Source organism: Hyla sarda, chromosome 1 (genome assembly GCF_029499605.1).
Source record: "Hyla sarda isolate aHylSar1 chromosome 1, aHylSar1.hap1, whole genome shotgun sequence".
NCBI classification, from domain to species: domain Eukaryota; kingdom Metazoa; phylum Chordata; class Amphibia; order Anura; family Hylidae; genus Hyla; species Hyla sarda.
Window position 1 is genome coordinate 246,114,353 of NC_079189.1, and position 19,576 is coordinate 246,133,928.

Consider the following 19,576-nt stretch of genomic DNA (forward strand, 5'->3'; position numbering starts at 1 on the left):
ACACATAGTATTTTGGTCAGTATTTGTAGCTAAAACCAGTGGATCCAAACAGAAAAAAGATGCTGATCTTTTTATTTTAGTTTTTCCCTGTACAGTGGAACTGAAGTGTAAACATGCATGTTTCTTTGAGCTCAGCTACATTTGAGCTAAAATACAGTACTGGTGTGAGCTGGAGGAGCTTATTTTCTTCCTTCACTACTGGTGTTTCATAGATCATCTAACTTCATCTTTCTTTTGTAAAAAGAAAGATAAGAATATTCATCCTTTAACCGGTTGTCGTTTAAGGACGAGCCAGCTCGTCCTGAGACGGCAACCGGTGTATGGTGTGGGCTCCTGACTCAAGCCCGCGCCATACCGGCTGACCCCCAGCTGATTCCTGTAGCTGGGGGCCGCCGTTAATAGCTGACAGCCGCGGACGGCTGTAAACTGTTTGTGGAAAATTGAAAGCGCGAGGAGGAAAAAACGAAAGTGCAAAAATGGAAAAAAGTCAGGTCGTTAAGGGGTTAAAAGCCAAAGGGACAGGGTTGCCAACCTTCAGTATGAGGGTTTTACCACAAAGATAAATAGGTCTATGTGAATTTCCAATGTACAAGCATTTCTGAAATTGTACTGTTGCTCTTGCTTATGACAATCTTAGAGCATCCACTGAGAGGGTCACGCATTCTCAATTCAACTGCATATTCCTTGTTTGTCTCCACTTTGTATGCAAGTTAGGGGGATTGTGGGAAACTGTGTGCTCTGTCGCTTTGCAAAAGCAGGGTCACAGTTCAGAGAGAAGCTGAGAAGTGATCAAATCCATTGGGGAGAAGTACAGTACTAGGATGTAGGTAACTTTAGGATTCAGGATCGTGTGTATTTTGGTGAAGATTTGTTATGATTTTCCAGTATTGTAATACGCAGCAAATTTTCTACATGTAAATCTTTGTGTGAAAGTACCCTAATGGTATGTTGTAAGGCACAATACATGTAAAGCATAACATTGGAATGAATTTTGTGCAGTTTCATTAATTTGATACTGTTAGTGCAAGGAGGCACAGGGTACCTTTCATATATGTCTGTGCTTTCATAACACAGAAAAAGCTTCTCTGGTGCCAAGTATCAAAGAGTTGTTTCTTAGCCCTTCTAATGAGGGCTGGACTGCCTGTTTCTGGAAACTGAGTCATGTTTCCAAATCTTGCACCTGTGCACAATTTTTATGCACATTTGAAAACAGGCCTCAGCTTCCAGCTGACTGTCAATCAAACAGAGATAAGGATGGGAGGGGAAGTAAGGAGGTGTTTTAGCCATCAGCGCTGAGGAGGCTTGGGAATACCAATTTGTACCAAAGAATGAAAGCATTTTCTATTTTATGGAAGCACAGACAGATATATGAAATGTGCCATGTGTCTCCTTGCCCTGACAGCTGGGTGTCAGCAGTTTGAAGCATAAATTGTAGCTAAAAGATACATCTTCTCCATTTGGAACTTTGGGAACAGTATCTTTGGGCAAAGCCAATAACACTCCACTGTGATCAATGGTGCATGCACTGATTTCTAATGATTGTTTTGCCTGTACATGTGTGATAGAGACTAAGTAAGCTCCTGGGATGGGCATGAAATGTATTATTCTTTGTATCATATGCTTTAATAAAGAAGGATGACAATAGCTAAATTTCAGCTTCAGCTTATTTATGAGAATCTATAATTGATTATATTATTGAAAACCAGCGCTACCTGAAAAGATCCTCCTTTTTGTGAAAGGTGGGGAATCTAGGAGTTTGTCCATGCTATTTGTGACAGTGTGGCAAGGAAAGGGTGTATTTCCCTAGCTAACCCTGGAGAAACCTCCACCTGTGGCCTAATTAATGAGGTAGCAGAAAGGAGAAGTGTGTTTAAAAGGAAGTTAAACAGAATAATCTGGGCTCTCCCCAGAAGACAGCAAGGTGTATTTGGGGGGAGGCAAGGGTCCTGGTCAGGAACACACAGCCCGAGCTGTGAGTGGCCCAAAGTGTGGATGAGACACACAGCAAGAGGTTGCAAACGCTTTGTGTGAACAGTGAGTAGAAGGTTGCAGAAGGCATAAGTTTAACTCACCGGGAAAAGCCCACCAGTTGGTAGTCAGGGCATGCTGGATTGTTTAGTTAGTGCCTAGACAGTCTAGGGTTTTGTTTGTTCCTGCCTTATGTTTTTATTTATCCTGCAACCTGTCTAATAAAGCTGGCAAGGGTCCGGACTTGCATAAAGTACTGTTGTTTGCCTGCTGATTGAAGTGGAAATGTGTCCTGTGGCTGTGTTAAGGACGATCCCAGAGCTATCCCCAGGGAGAAATCCTTACACATTGAATACTTTGCACCAGTTTTCATACATCTCCCCCATTGTGTCCTAGGTGATCTGCATGCCTTCTACTGAAAACCAACTGACAGGCTATTTGAAATGTATTGTCTATTTGAATGGTATTTATAATCGTTTCCTCCTACTCCACATATGTGTTCATTGTCCATCTGTTGCTCTGTTCCCAGCCAAAATGAGCAGTTTGAAGAAGTGGGCTCCTACTCTGTTTGTTATTTAAAAATAAATTATATTACACTCCAGCTGACATCATCTCATTTCAGACAAACCGCTGTAAAACTGCTCTAGGATATATGACCATGATATGAAACTTAGATATATGTACATACATCTTAGTGTTTTCATATGTTAATCTGACCACATTATTAATTCAATATGTTTTTAAAAAAAAGCAGCTGATCAGTAATATAATTATGTTTTGTTAATGGGGTTGTTCTTTATTTATGGGTGTATGATATTTCACTTACCATATGAACCCAACCAATATGGAGGCACACAAAGTCTTTACATACCTGACCCTTACAGAGTGCCTCTTCATGTTAGTTTTTTGAGGCCCTATTCTTTATCTATCACATTGGAGCACAGCACAATATTTTATTTATACAGTATATAAAAAGAACCTCCTTTTTCCAACATATGTCAAAGCCTGGTGTATTACAAATCCAAGGTCTGCAAACAAGTTGTATACATGAGAGCTAAAGGTATTTCATTATCATCAAGAGATAAAAACACAGGTTTGTTATTATTACAGTTTTGCTATGTTATAACATAGGGTAATAAAAATAAAAGCAGTAATAAATGTACTGCCAAATGTTTTACAATTTATCTATATTGTTGTCTGAATCAATGTAGATTCAGAATACTGGAAATTGTATCCCAATAACACATTTTCCTAACTGTAAAGTTCAATAACGGTTATTTATACAGCTATGTCTATAGTTACACCCCTGATTGTACTTTTCATTTCCACCTATTTATTTAGATTGGAAGTAATCCCTGGAAAGGATTCTAAAAGGGCAGGAAATGACGTGTAGTGAGTGTGTGTGTGTGTAAATGGTATAATGCTATGTTGTGTGTATAGGTGCAGATGCTGGAAGGGTACTATTGTGTGTATGGGCCCAGGGTTGGATATGGATGCGGTGTTGATGGTATGGATGCACTATTGAGCAGAAGGATGCAGTGTTGATGGTATAGGTGCACTGTTATTTTACTGGATACTGAGTTGATAGTAACGGGGTACTGTTGTGTGTATAGGGGCTGTGTTGATGCCGGAAATGTATTGTTGTATGTATGGGTGCAGTCTTGTTGGTATAGGTGCATGGTTGTATGAATGGGTGCAGTACACTGTAAGAGCATAAACAGATTTATGTTAAAGGGTTTTTTCCGTGACTCTTCTTAGGACAGGTTTATCTAATCGGTGGTGGTCCAACTCATGACACTGATGAGGTGATTAAAGCATTATGGCCTCTTCATCACTTTCCAGGCACAACTGTGTACATTCAACAGCAGCTGTCCCTGGTATTACAGCTCATCTTGTTAACTTTAATAGGGTGAGCTGCAATATCAGGTACAATTGCTACCATATACACTGGGGCAAAAAAGTATTTAGTCAGCCACCAATTGTGCACGTTCTCCCACTTAAAAAGATGAGAGGCCTGTAATTTTCCTCATAGGTATACCTCAACTATGAGAGACATAATAAGAAAAAAATCCATAAAATCACATTGTCTGATTTTTAAAAAAATGTATTTGCTAATTATGGTGGAAAATAAGTATTTGGTTATCTACAAACAAGCAAGATTTCTGGCTCTCACAGACCTGTAACTTCTTTTTTAAGAGTCTCCTCTGTCCTTCACTCGTTACCTGTATTAATGACTGTTACGTTATGCGCTCCGGCTGCACACGCTGGCCGTGAGCGCATGGTCCCATTACCTGCTGCTGCCGGTGTGGCGGGGACTCTCATCGAGGGACGCCCCCGTATGCGAGCCCCGGTCCTTCACTCACCTGGTGCTTCTCCTGCCCCCGACTCTGGCTCTCTGCTCCGGCGCACGTGTCCCCATCCCCTAGGGCACGCGCGCTCCGGAGCTTTAAGATTTAAAGGGCCAGTGCGCTCATTAGTGTAATTCACCTGTGGCTCATTGATAAATTCCTCCACCCTCCTCACTTTCCTGCCAGATCTTTGTTGCCTTGAGCCTGAGAGAAAGCATTCCTGTTATTGCCTTGCTGTGTATCTGATCCTTTGCTCTTTGACCTGACCTTGCTCCTAGCCACCTGCCTACTGACTATTTGCTACGTTCCTGACTACACTACTGTGCCGACTGCTCAGACCTTCTGCTATCTTGACTACGAGCTGTCTTATCCCTTCTGTGCCTCACATTTCTTCAGCCGCCTGTGTGGTCGAGCCATGCCAGGGGTAGCGACCTGGGTGCCACCTGCCGCAGCAAGTCCGTCCCGCTTTGTGGCGGGCTCTGGTGAAAACCAGCAGCACCATAGACTCCTGTCCCTGGTACGGTCCGAGTCATCTGCCACACAAGTCCAGCAAATCCAGATCCGCCGGGGTTCCTGTCTTCTGAAACGTGAGTGTTACAGTAAGATCTGGCCATGGATCCCGCTGAAGTACCCCTGTCTGAAGTCGCGGATCTTCCCTCCGTTGTGGTATGTCAGTCGCAGCAGTGGGCCCGACAGGCACAGCAACTTTCTTACAACAGCAGCAGGTACCGCAACCTGGCCCACTCCCACCACCTGTTCCTGCAGTGTCTTCTGGCTCCCAGCTACATCTTCTGTTACCTTCCAAGTATGATGGGGATTCTAAGTCATGCAGAGGCTTCGTTACACAGTGCTCCATGCACTTGGCGCTCATGTCTGAACAGTTTCCGACAGAACGTGCTAAGGTGGCCATTATCATTAGTCTTCTGTCCGGAAAAGCCCTGGCCTGGGCTACACTCCTTTGGGACCGTGGTGATCCTGTATCCTTCAATTTGTTGGCCTTCTTGGCAGAGTTTTGCAGTGTCTTTGAGGGACCTGCACATGACTCATCTGCTAAGACGGCTTTGCTGAACCTCTGTCAAGGGAATTCTTCCATTGGTGACTACACGGTTCAATTTCACACTTTTGCCTTTGAACTTGCATGGAATGATGAGGCCTTGTGTGCCACATTCAAAAAAGGACTGTCAAGCAGGATTAAAGATGCCCTCACAGCATGTAAACCTCCATCCTCTTTGACTAAACGTATCCACTTGGCCATTTGCATTGATGTGCGTTTTGCTGAGAGAAAGGAGGAACAGCGCTTAGAGAGGGAACCTGCCCGAATAAGAAGATATCCTCGTCTAGCACCCGTGTTTCAACGTCCACCTCTTCTGTTTCCTGCGCCTCTTGCTGAAGATGCTATGCAAATGGATCGGTCTCGTCTTACACAACAGGAGAGGTCACAACGATGTAGTGAGAATTTGTGCTTGTATTGTGCTAGCCCAGAGCACTTCTTCAAGGACTGTACAGCTCGCCCACAGTGTCCGGGAAACGCTCGGACGCTCGAAACGCGCGTTTCTTGCCCGGATCGGGCACTTCCTCAGGCAAATGTGCACATTTGCCTGAGGAAGTGCCCGATCCGGGCAAGAAACTCGTTGCTACTGTGTGCTCAATAAATATCTTTATATGAATGATGGATGACCATTGAAATCTCCTTCACTGCTGTTTATTGCGCCTATTGAGGATCATTTTCCCTTTCCTGTTCCTGATATCTCTGCAAGCCGGCCAGCCACGCTGATACCGGAGGATCCAGGCTGCATTCAGCACACTGCATCATCACTCGAGCTCATCTAGGTGTTGTGCCCATAGCGCAACACCATCTGGTAAGTGGAACACCAACCCCTTCCCTTACCACAAGGTCTTGAAGTATTACACTAGGGGCGCGTGTCCTTTTTTCTTTTTGTCTTGTGTGTACTGAATCTCTGGTCATGCAAGTGGGAGTATTGCACAAAGAAAAGATTGAATTCTATGTTCTGCCACACTGTACTTCAGAGATTCTTCTTGGCCTTCCTTGGCTGCATCGCCATTCTCCGCAACTGGATTGGAGAACTGGGCAGATTATTCGTTGGGGACAATCCTGTCAAAATCTTTCCCTCCAATCAGTTCAGTCTAAAATAGTTTTTCGTCCTCCTCCTTTACCTGACCTTACCAAGATTTCTCTGATGTTTTCTGCAAGAAACAGGCTGAGTCTCTGCCTCCACATCGTCCTTATGATTGCTCTATTGATCTTCTGCCTGGTACCACTCCTCCTAGTGGAAGGATATACCCTCTATCAGTTCCTGAGACCAGCTGGAGCTGGTTTCTTCTTTGTTGGAAAGAGGGATGGCTCACTCCATCCATTCATTGACTACAGGGGACATAACAAAATCACGGTCAAGAACTGTTACCCTCTACCTCTTATCTCAGAACTTTTGACTGTCTTCGTGGTGCCAAGGTCTTCTCTAAGCTGGACTTATGTGGAGCGTATAACCTCATTCGTATCCGCAAGGGAGATGAATGGAAAGCGGTCTTCAGTACTCGTGACAGACATTTTGAGTGTCTCAATTATAAAATGCCTTTTGGTCTCTGCAATGCTCCAGCCGTTTTTTAAGAGTTTGTCAATGATATCTTCTCTACACTGGTGTTGTCGTATATCTAGATGACATCCTGATCTTCTCTTCCAACTTAGAGGAGTATCGTACTCATGTTTGTCTGGTTCTTCAGGGACTACGGAAGAATCATCTCTACGCTAAACTGGAGAAATGCCTGTTCGAGAATTCTAGTCTTCCGTTTCTTGGCTACATTGTCTCTCATCAGGGCCTGCAGATGGATCCAGATAAATTGTCTGCAGTATTGGATTGGCCTTGTCCTTCGGGCCTACGTGCTATTCAATGCTTTCTGGGATTCGCAAACTATTATCATCAATTCATCCTTGGTTGCTCCAATTGTGGCTCTCACTAAGAAGGCATCTAATCCTAAGTCTTGGCCTCAAGAGGATGAAGAGGCCTTCTCCCGTTTAAAGTCTGCATTTGCCTCTGCTCCCGTGCTTACAAGACCTTATCCGGAGAGGCCCTTTGCTTTGGAGGTTGATGCCTCATCAATTGGAGCGAGTGCCGTTTTTCCTCAGAAAAACGCCAAGGTCAATACTGTTACTTGTAGGTTTTTCTCCAAGACCTTCTCTCCTGCTGAGAGGAATTACTCCATTGGAGATCGTGAACTCCTTGCTGAGGGCTGATGCTCTCTCCAGGTCCTCTGACGGCATTGGTTTGGACTCCACGCCTAGGCATATTATTCCTCCTGACCGTTTGATTCCTACCGCTCCTGCCGAGATTCAGCATGTTCCTCCGGGAAAATCCTTTGTGCCTGCCAGATTGAGACGCAAGGTCCTGAAATGGGGTCATTCTTCTTTGACAGCAGGACATCCGAGAATACGCAAGACTCCCGGCACTTCTTATCTCGAACGTGATGTTTCTGATTTTGTTCGTTCCTGTGAAACTTGTGCCTGTGACAAAACTCCTCGACAGAGAGCTGCAGGACTCTTACAGCCTTTACCCATTCCAGAGACTCCCTGGTCCCATATCGCCATGGATTTCATCAACGATATGCCTCCCTCTCAATAACACTGTCATCTGGTTTGTTGTAGATCGGTTTTCCAAGATGGCTCATTTCATTCCTCTACCAGGTCTTCCTTCTTCCCTGCAGCTGGCGAAGTACTTCTTGCTGCATGTCTTTCTTTACATGGTCTTCCTCAGCATATCGTTTCGTATCGAGGTGTGCAGTTTGTCTCTAAGTTCTGTCAAGCCCTTTGTAACCGTCTGGACATCAATCTTGACTTCTCCTCGGCCTACCACCCTCAGTCCAACGGTTAGGTGGGGAGGGTTAATCAAATCATAGAGACTTATCTTCGGCATTTTGTTTCAGCTCGCCAAGACGATTGGGTCGACCTTTTCCCCTGGGCTTAATTCTCATATAATCATAAGGATTCCACAAGGTCGTCCCCCTTTTGTGTTGTCTACAGACTCCATATCCATCCTCCTCTTCCTCTCCCAGTTTCCTCCGGTGTGCCTGCTGTTGATGAGCTGGTCCGTGACTTCTCTACCATCTGGCAACAGACCCGACAGTGATTATCCCAGGCACCTTCACACATGAAGGCGCAAGCAGATAAAAGTAGAAGACCGCCTCCGTCCTTCTCTCCTGGTGACATGGTGTGGCTTTCATCCAAGTACATCCGCTTCAAGATACCCTATTACAAGCTCGGTCCTCGCTACCTTGGTGCCTTCCAGATTCTACAAAAAATTTACCCTGTCTCCTACAAACTCCACCTACCTGCTATGTTACATATTTCCAATTCCTTCCACGTCTCTCTCCTCAAGCCTTTTGTCATAAACCGGTTTTCTCAAAAGAATCTTGTCCCCACACCTGTCTCCGGCTCTTCTGACATCTTCAAGGTTAAAGAGATTCTTACTACAAAAACTGTGAGGTTAACAATTTTTTTGGGTCGACTGGGAGGGTTACGGTCCTGAGGAGAGATCTTAGAAACCTGAGGAGAATATCCTGGACTGTGACCTTCTCAGGATTTTTCTGACTCGTAAAAGGAGGGGGAGACCAAAGGGGGGTACTGTTACGTTATGCACTCCGGCCGCACACGCTGGCCGTGAGCGCATGGTCCCATTACCTACTGCTGCCGGCGGGGCTGAGACTCGCATCGCGGGACGCGCCTGCATGTGAGCGCCAGTCTGTCACTCCCCTGGTGCTTCTCTTGTCCCCGCCTCTGCCTCTCTGCTCCGGAGCTTTAAGATTTAAAGGGCCAGTGGGCTCATAAGTGTAATTCACCTGTAACTCATTGATAAATTCCTCCACCCTCCTCACTACCCTGCGGGATCTTTGTTGCCTTGAGCCTGAGAGAAAGAATTCCTGTTATTGCATTGCTGTGTATCTGATCCTTTGCTCCGTGACCTGACCTTGCTCCTTGCCGCCTGCCTACTGACCATTTGCTACGTTCCTGACTACGCTACTGTGCCGTCTTCCCTGACCTTCTGCTATCCTGACTATGAGCTGTCTTATCCCTCCTGTGCCTCGCATCTCCACAGCCACCTGTGTGGTTGAGCTGTGCCAGGGGTCGCAATCTGGGTGCCGCCTGCCGCAGCAGGTTCATCCAGCTTTGCGTCGGGCTCTGGTGAAAACCAGCAGCACCTTAGACTCCGCTCCCTGGTACGGTGCGAGTCATCTGCCACACAAGTACAGCGGATCCACATCCCCTGGGGTTCCTGTCTTCTGAAATGTGAGTGTTACAATGGCACCTGTTTGAACTTGCTATCAGTATAAAAGACATCTGTCCACAACCTCAAACAGTCACACTCCAAACTCCACTATGGCCAATACCAATGAGCTGTCAAACGACACCAGAAACAAAATTGTAGACCTGCACCAGGCTGGGAAGACTGAAAATTATATAAAATAAAATAAATTAAATAAAATTGATAATCTCCCTCGATCTGAGGCTCCACACGAGATCTCACCCCATGGTGTCAAAATGATCAAAAAAAACGGTGAGCAAAAATCCCAGAACCACACAAGGGTACCTAGTGAATGACCTGCAGAGAGCTGAGACCAAAGTAACAAAGGCTACCATCAGTAACACACTACACCGCCAAACTCAAATCATGCAGTGCGAGTCATGTCCCCCTGCATGTCTGGGCCCGTCTAAAATTTGCTAGAAAGCATTTGGATGATCCAGAAGAGTATTGGGAGAATGTCATATGGTGAGATGAAATCAAAGTAGAACTTTTTGGTAAAAACTCAACTCGCCGTGTTTGAAGAAGAAAGAATGCTGAGTTGCATCCAAAGAACACCATACCTACTGCGAAGCATGGGGGTGGAAACATCATGCTTTGGGGCTGTTTTTCTGCAAACGGACCAGGACGACTGATCCATGTAAAGGAAAGAATGAATGGAGCCATGTATCACGAGATTGTGAGTCAAAACCTCCTTCCTTCAGCAAGGGCATTGAAGATGAAATGTGACTGGGTCTTTCAGCATGACAATGATCCCAAACACACGGCCCGGGCAACAAAGGAGTGGCTTCGTAAGAAGAATTTCAAGGTCCTGGAGTGGCCTAGCCAGTCTCCATATCTCAACCCCATAGAAAACCTTTTGAGGGAATAGAAAGTCCGTGTTGCCCAGCGGCAGACCCAAGACATCACTGCTCTAGAGAAGATTTGCATGGAGGAATAGGCCAAAATACCAGCAACAGTGTGTGAAAACCTTGTGAAGACTTACAGAAAACGTTTGACCTCTGTCATTGCCAAAAAAGGGTATATAACAAAGTATTGAGATGAACTTTTGTCATTGACCAAATACTTATTTTCCACCATAATTTGCAAATAAATTCTTTAAAAATCAGACATTGTGATTTTATGGATTTTTTTTCTTTTTATGTCTCTCATAGTTGAGGTATACCTATGATGAAAATTATAGGCCTCTGTCATCTTTTTAAGTGGGAGAACTTGCAGAATTGGTGGCTGACTAAATAATTTTTTGCCCCACTGTATACAAATCTCGGACTAGTATGTAATGAAGAGGCAGCAGCACTTGCACCAGCACAGTAGACACTTCTATCACCTGATCAGTGGGGATTTTGATAGCTAGATCCCCTCCGATCTGATACTGATATCCCAGTAGGGGTACTCAGGCCCTAAGACATCTAACCCCTATCCAAAGGATAGGGGATAAGATGTCTGATCGTGGGGGTCCCGCCACTGAGGACCCCCGCTATCTTGCATGCAGCACCCACCTCTGGGAGCTGCACGCAGCGCTGAAGTCTGGGAGTCTGCCGGGTCACGACTACGGGGCCGAAGTATCGTGACATCATGACTCTGCCCCCGTGTGACATCACGCCCCGCCCCCGCATTACAAGTCTATTGGAGGGGGGCATGACGGCCGTTGGATAAGGGATAAGATGTCATAGGGCCAGAGTACCCCTTTAAAATCAGACTACACATATGGAAAAACTGTGAAAATGCAGCAGTTTTCGAATAAAAGAAAAATATTATATTTCCCGCATATCACCCATGTCAACAACCAACAATTACAGAAGAGGGATATTGGAGCATTAGCAAATGTTTTTTTTGTTGTTTTTATATTGTTGTTATATAATGAAAAGCTGTAAAACTTTCCAATATACTTTATGTATCATTTCTTTACTACATATAATATTGTGCAAAACAAACAAAGGTTTCCAGCTGGCCAGATTGTTTAAAACAATAGGCTTTAATTCTAATCTTTAAAAGCTTATTCCATACAAAGAGAGACATGTTAAAAACCCTGACACGTTTCGACCATAGTGGTCTTAGTCATAGACTTATAACTAAGACCACCACAGTCTAAATGCGTCAGAGTTTTTAACACGTCTCTCTTTGTATGGAATAAGCTTTTGAAGATTAGAAATTGAGTCTATTGCTTTAAGGAATCTGGTCAGCTGGAAACCTTCGCTTGTCTTGCATTGCTGCTGTGGTCTTGCTCCAGACCATCCGTGCGGCCAATTTTTCTATTCCCAGGTGAGAGTTGGGTTATTACTGGAGTGCTATAGAATTTTATACAATATTGTGGGTTTGTAAAAATAACAATGCCCCCATTTTTTAATCAGTATTTTTTGCAACTAGTAGTTTAGAGCAGGCCAGCTGCTTTTCTGCCTACTTTGCATTAGGTAATCTCACGACTTCTGACAGCTGCAGCCCAGAACATGCCATGTTGGTTTTGCCTGCTAATGGCAACTGAGGGAACAAGGCTTTAGGGACCATAGGGGTGGAGGCACCCTCTGATACAATCTCCTTGGGCACCAACAGTGCTTGTCCCTCCTCTTAGGCCTACTGTCTGCAACAACCTACAATGTTACATTCGGGATAAACTGTTTAGATATATCGCTTCAGCAGCACAATATCAATTAAAATCACAATGAGGGTCGATTCACATATGTGTAGATTTCCAGTTTCTTTCTCCTTTTGGACAATGCTGGAGGAGAACCAATGTCAAAACTGGTTCCATAGTTTCCTATGTGGTGTTCCGAACAGCAGGGATCATCTTGCTACTACATCTTCTCCTGTTTCTTTGGGGCAGTGGATGTGCACTAGATCTTGCTGCTTTCTTTCAATATCCTTGGCTTTTGCAGTGTTAGTGGATTGTAGCTTATGCGGTGTACATTGCTGTGATTTCTAAGTACTTTTTTTTAGCTTAGTTTTGTTCTTAATCAGTCAGGGCTGTTCTTGGTTCATTCTTGTGTAGTCTGTATCTGCTTCTACCACTCTCATCTTGCTGCATTTTTTCATAAGTTCAGTACTTCTGAGCCTTGGTTCTTGTCTCTAGTGTACTCCCGTTGATTGTATAAGGGTCAGTTTTGCAGATTAGAGTATTTTCATTAGGATTATTTTTAGGGACAGTGAGAATCAGTGTTTAGGGATAGGGCTAAAAAAGGATCTAGGGAAAACTAGTTAGGGTAAATTTTTGTAGCTTGTTTTTATTCATCATCTGTCTGTTTCAGTTCCCGGCTGCTATCTTATCATTCATTTGTGCCATCATCCATTCCCACCATACTAAGGAAATGTAAAACCCTGGGACACCCTCACCACCACCGCTTCCTTAAATGTTTTCCAAAAACTAATCAGAAGAAAAACAGACATAAAAAGAATGGAATTACTTACCAGGCAAGTGAATGCCCTCACATGTCACATAATGTAGATAAGATACATTTTATACACATGCACTGCATTATCTACTGCATGAAGTAATAAACTAAGAGTCACTCTCAGCAAGCAAAACCCAGTTGTCTCTGGTCTGTAGTGGGCACTGGAATTACAGGCGACTGACTGGCATTTAGTGAAATAATTTAATACTATGGCATGAGCTCATAATTCATTATTTAACCATAACTGTCTAATCTGAAAATGTCTGTTTACTTGCCAGCAATTTGTTTGTTTCTTATGCGTACAAGGGGGGTAATCTTATTCCGGCAAAGAGAGCAATTCATGGGATGACCCATATACAGAGAGCACTCTGTAAATTTGCATTACTCAGTCTTTACACACATGCTCCCTCCCTCCTTCCCTCTTCTCCCTCCCTCCCCAATGGCCAGCTGTGCCTAGTACACTTATTATCTCTGGCTGTGCTGATAACATAAGCGAAAGATCAGACAGGGAGAGTGAGAAACACACTACAGCAGGATTCATCTGTGAACAGCCATGAAATCCAGGAGAGACAAACTGAAAATCCCTTCATTGACATTAGAGTGAGTATATGCATATGTCTGCAATTTTCCGGGGGTTGGACACACTGAATTAATGGACACATTCGGAGAGGTTCATGGTATTTTGGGAGGGCTTTGGGGACATGGCTAAAACAGCTGTTGAAGCCTACTGTAGCTTTCCATCTACCTGTGATATGTGTGCATGCATGATTGTAGATTTATATAATATGTAAGGGAAATTTTGCTATATAACCTTGATGTAATAAAAATCTGTTAGGGATAACCATATTGTTTTATGAATGGCAGTGGCTGCATGTAAACAACAATAAGATATCCCATTGTAGTGAATCATACTGTCAATCTGTACACTGTCTGTGTCCATCAGTGCTACGCAGTTATATAGTTAACCGATAAACTGCATACATGAAGTAAGGTTCCATTTCCATGTACTACGCAATATGTGATACATCAAAAGTAAATGGTGTTCCCTGCAATACATGGATGAGCGGGGGACACTTGGGATTACCATACACATTGTAGGAAGTTGCTAGCAATGTAAAATGAATTCTGATGAACAGAAGAGACCACTTGAATGATAGCAGGCTACTGTAGGCTACAGTGTGTATGTGAAGGATTGACATAACTGATTTGCTTACCTGTATAGGTTAATAGTACAACTATTACCTTTACCTTTCTAGTAATCTACTAAATGGTCTGTGCACGGCTATACTAGCCTAGTAGATTAACAGGTTGTGTAGTATGATGAAAGTTGACTGCTTACAAGCTCTAGCATTTTCATGATAACTAGTCTTTTTATGGTATGTGGCACAAGACATCTGATAAGAATGTATTCAGCTGCACAATTCATCCTTAGCACATCTGCAGAGCTACATCTGTTACGCCGAGCGCTCCGGGTCCCCGCTCCTCCCCGGAGCGCTCGCTACCCTCTCCCCGCTGCAGCGCTCCGGTCAGATCCACTGACCCGGGGCGCTGCGATTCCGCTTCCAGCCGGGATGCGATTCGCGATGCGGGTAGCGCCCGCTCGCGATGCGCACCCCGGCTCCCGTACCTGACTCGCTCTCCCTCGGTCCTGTCCCGGCGCGCGCGGCCCCGCTCCCTAGGGCGCGCGCGCGCCGGGTCTTTGCAATTTAAAGGGCCACTGCGCCGCTGATTGGCGCAGTGATTCCAATTAGTGTCTTCACCTGTGCACTTCCCTATATCACCTCACTTCCCCTGCACTTCCTTGCCGGATCTTGTTGCCATTGTGCCAGTGAAAGCGTTTCCTTGTGTGTTCCTAGCCTGTGTTCCAGACCTCCTGCCGTTGCCCCTGACTACGATCCTTGCTGCCTGCCCCGACCTTCTGCTACGTCCGACCTTGCTTCTGTCTACTCCCTTGTACCGCGCCTATCTTCAGCAGCCAGAGAGGTGAGCCGTTGCTGGTGGATACGACCTGGTCACTACCGCCGCAGCAAGACCATCCCGCTTTGCGGCGGGCTCTGGTGAAAACCAGTAGTGACTTAGAACCGATCCACTAGCACGGTCCACGCCAATCCCTCTCTGGCACAGAGGATCCACTACCTGCCAGCCGGCATCGTGACAGTAGATCCGGCCATGGATCCCGCTGAAGTTCCTCTGCCAGTTGTCGCTGACCTTACCACGGTGGTCGCCCAGCAGTCACAACAGATTGCGCAACAAGGCCAACAGCTGTCTCAACTGACCGTTATGCTACAGCAGTTACTACCACAGCTTCAGCAGTCATCTCCTCCGCCAGCTCCTGCACCTCCTCCGCAGCGAGTGGCCGCTCCTGGTCTACGCCTATCCTTGCCGGATAAATTTGATGGGGACTCTAAGTTTTGCCGTGGCTTTCTTTCCCAATGTTCCCTGCATCTGGAGATGATGTCGGACCTGTTTCCCACTGAAAGGTCTAAGGTGGCTTTCGTAGTCAGCCTTCTGTCTGGAAAAGCCCTGTCTTGGGCCACACCGCTCTGGGACCGCAATGACCCCGTCACTGCCTCTGTACACTCCTTCTTCTCGGAAATCCGAAGTGTCTTTGAGGAACCTGCCCGAGCCTCTTCTGCTGAGACTGCCCTGTTGAACCTGGTCCAGGGTAATTCTTCCGTTGGCGAGTATGCCGTACAATTCCGTACTCTTGCTTCAGAATTATCCTGGAATAATGAGGCCCTCTGCGCGACCTTTAAAAAAGGCCTATCCAGCAACATTAAAGATGTTCTGGCCGCACGAGAAATTCCTGCTAATTTACATGAACTTATTCACCTAGCCACTCGCATTGACATGCGTTTTTCCGAAAGGCGTCAGGAGCTCCGCCAAGATATGGACTCTGTTCGCACGAGGCGTTTCTTCTCCTCGGCTCCTCTCTCCTCTGGTCCCCTGCAATCTGTTCCTGTGCCTCCCGCCGTGGAGGCTATGCAGGTCGACCGGTCTCGCCTGACACCTCAAGAGAGGACACGACGCCGCATGGAGAACCTCTGCCTGTACTGTGCTAGTACCGAACATTTCCTGAGGGATTGTCCTATCCGTCCTCCCCGCCTGGAAAGACGTACGCTGACTCCGCACAAGGGTGAGACAGTCCTTGATGTCTACTCTGCTTCTCCACGTCTTACTGTGCCTGTGCGAATGTCTGCCTCTGCCTTCTCCTTCTCTACTGTGGCCTTCTTGGACTCTGGATCTGCAGGAAATTTTATTTTGGCCTCTCTCGTCAACAGGTTCAACATCCCAGTGACCAGTCTCGCCAGACCCCTTTACATCAATTGTGTAAACAATGAAAGATTGGACTGTACCATACGTTTCCGCACGGAGCCCCTTCTTATGAGCATCGGATCTCATCACGAGAGGATTGAACTTTTGGTCCTCCCCAATTGCACCTCGGAAATTCTCCTTGGACTTCCCTGGCTTCAACTTCATTCCCCAACCCTGGATTGGTCCACTGGGGAGATCAAGAGTTGGGGTCCCTCTTGTTCCAAGGACTGTTTAAAACCGGTTCCCAGTAACCCTTGCCGTGACTCTGTGGTTCCTCCCGTAACCGGTCTCCCTAAGGCCTATATGGACTTCGCGGATGTTTTCTGCAAAAAACAAGCTGAGACTCTACCTCCTCACAGGCCTTATGATTGTCCTATCGACCTCCTCCCGGGCACTACTCCACCCCGGGGCAGAATTTATCCTCTCTCTGCCCCAGAGACTCTTGCCATGTCTGAATACGTCCAGGAAAATTTAAAAAAGGGCTTTATCCGTAAATCCTCCTCTCCTGCCGGAGCCGGATTTTTCTTTGTGTCCAAAAAAGATGGCTCCCTACGTCCTTGCATTGACTACCGCGGTCTTAATAAAATCACGGTTAAGAACCGCTACCCCCTACCCCTCATCTCTGAACTCTTTGATCGCCTCCAAGGTGCCCACATCTTTACTAAATTGGACTTAAGAGGCGCCTATAACCTCATCCGCATCAGAGAGGGGGATGAGTGGAAAACGGCATTTAACACCAGAGATGGACACTTTGAGTATCTGGTCATGCCCTTTGGCCTGTGCAACGCCCCTGCTGTCTTCCAAGACTTTGTTAATGAAATTTTTCGTGATCTGTTATACTCCTGTGTTGTTGTATATCTGGACGATATCCTAATTTTTTCTGCCAATCTAGAAGAACACCGCCAGCATGTCCGTATGGTTCTTCAGAGACTTCGTGACAATCAACTCTATGCCAAAATTGAGAAATGTCTGTTTGAATGCCAATCTCTTCCTTTTCTAGGATATTTGGTCTCTGGCCAGGGACTACAAATGGATCCAGACAAACTCTCTGCCGTCTTAGATTGGCCACGCCCCTCCGGACTCCGTGCTATCCAACGCTTTTTGGGGTTCGCCAATTATTACAGGCAATTTATTCCACATTTTTCTACCGTTGTGGCTCCTATCGTGGCTTTAACCAAAAAAAATGCCGATCCCAAGTCTTGGCCTCCTCAAGCGGAAGACGCCTTTAAACGACTCAAGTCTGCCTTCTCTTCGGCTCCCGTGCTCTCCAGACCTGACCCTTCCAAACCCTTCCTATTGGAGGTTGATGCCTCCTCAGTGGGAGCTGGAGCTGTTCTTCTACAAAAAAATTCTTCCGGGCATGCTGTCACTTGTGGTTTTTTTTCTAGGACCTTCTCTCCGGCGGAGAGGAACTACTCCATCGGGGATCGAGAGCTTCTAGCCATTAAATTAGCACTTGAGGAATGGAGGCATCTGCTGGAGGGATCAAGATTTCCAGTAATTATTTACACCGACCACAAGAACCTCTCCTACCTCCAGTCTGCCCAACGGCTGAATCCTCGCCAGGCCCGGTGGTCTCTGTTCTTTGCCCGATTTAATTTTGAGATTCACTTTCGTCCTGCCGATAAGAACATTAGGGCCGATGCTCTCTCTCGTTCCTCGGATGCCTCAGAAGTTGAACTCTCTCCGCAACACATCATTCCACCTGACTGCCTGATCTCCACTTCTCCTGCCTCCATCAGGCAAACTCCTCCAGGAAAGACCTTTGTTTCTCCACGCCAACGCCTCGGAATCCTCAAATGGGGTCACTCCTCCCATCTCGCAGGTCATGTGGGCATCAAGAAATCTGTGCAACTCATCTCCCGCTTCTATTGGTGGCCGACTCTGGAGACGGATGTTGTGGACTTTGTGCGAGCCTGCACTATCTGTGCCCGGGATAAGACTCCTCGCCAGAAGCCCGCTGGTTTTCTTCATCCCCTGCCTGTCCCCGAACAGCCTTGGTCTCTGATTGGTATGGATTTTATTACTGATTTACCCCCTTCCCGTGGCAACACTGTTATTTGGGTGGTCGTTGATCGATTCTCCAAAATGGCACATTTCATCCCTCTTCCTGGTCTTCCTTCAGCGCCTCAGTTGGCTAAACAATTTTTTGTACACATTTTTCGTCTTCACGGGTTGCCTACGCAGATCGTCTCGGATAGAGGCGTCCAATTCGTGTCTAAATTCTGGAGGGCTCTCTGTAAACAACTCAAGATTAAATTAAATTTTTCTTCTGCATATCATCCCCAGTCCAATGGACAAGTAGAAAGAATTAACCAGGTCTTGGGTGATTATTTGCGACATTTTGTTTCCTCCCGCCAGGATGACTGGGCAGATCTCCTTCCATGGGCCGAATTCTCGTATAACTTCAGAGTCTCTGAATCTTCCTCCAAATCCCCATTTTTCGTGGTGTACGGCCGTCACCCTCTTCCCCCCCTCCCTACCCCCTTGCCCTCTGGTCTGCCCGCTGTGGATGAAATTTCTCGTGACCTTTCCATCATATGGAGAGAGACCCAAAATTCTCTCTTACAGGCTTCATCACGCATGAAGAAGTTCGCGGATAAGAAAAGAAGAGCTCCTCCCGTTTTTTCCCCTGGAGACAAGGTATGGCTCTCCGCTAAATATGTCCGCTTCCGTGTCCCTAGCTACAAGTTGGGACCACGCTATCTTGGTCCTTTCAAAATTTTGTGTCAAATTAATCCTGTCTCTTACAAACTTCTTCTTCCTCCTTCTCTTCGTATCCCTAATGCCTTTCACGTCTCTCTTCTTAAACCACTCATCCTCAACCGTTTTTCTCCCAAATCTGTTCCTCCCACTCCTGTTTCCGGCTCCTCGGACATCTTCTCTGTCAAAGAGATTTTAGCTTCTAAAAAGGTCAGAGGGAAAACTTTTTTTTTAGTGGACTGGGAGGGTTGTGGTCCTGAAGAGAGATCCTGGGAACCTGAGGACAACATCCTAGACAAAAGTCTGCTCCTCAGGTTCTCAGGCTCTAAGAAGAGGGGGAGACCCAAGGGGGGGGGTACTGTTACGCCGAGCGCTCCGGGTCCCCGCTCCTCCCCGGAGCGCTCGCTACCCTCTCCCCGCTGCAGCGCTCCGGTCAGATCCACTGACCCGGGGCGCTGCGATTCCGCTTCCAGCCGGGATGCGATTCGCGATGCGGGTAGCGCCCGCTCGCGATGCGCACCCCGGCTCCCGTACCTGACTCGCTCTC

General features: G+C 46.2%; 1 protein-coding gene across 9 annotated transcripts in view; it reads left to right on the top strand.

Annotated features, from left to right (window-relative positions):
- Positions 1–19,576, top strand: part of MAST3 (microtubule associated serine/threonine kinase 3) — a 349,606-nt gene that overhangs the window by 72,550 nt on the left and 257,480 nt on the right. The window contains exon 1 of one of the 9 annotated variants that reach the window (XM_056569973.1): positions 13,460–13,611. The exons of the other annotated variants lie outside the window; for them this stretch is intronic. Within the exon in view, the coding sequence (XP_056425948.1) occupies positions 13,565–13,611 (47 nt within the window). The 5' untranslated portion in view covers positions 13,460–13,564. Of the gene's footprint in view, positions 1–13,459; positions 13,612–19,576 lie in introns of those variants that run through there. 9 annotated transcript variants of the gene reach the window in all.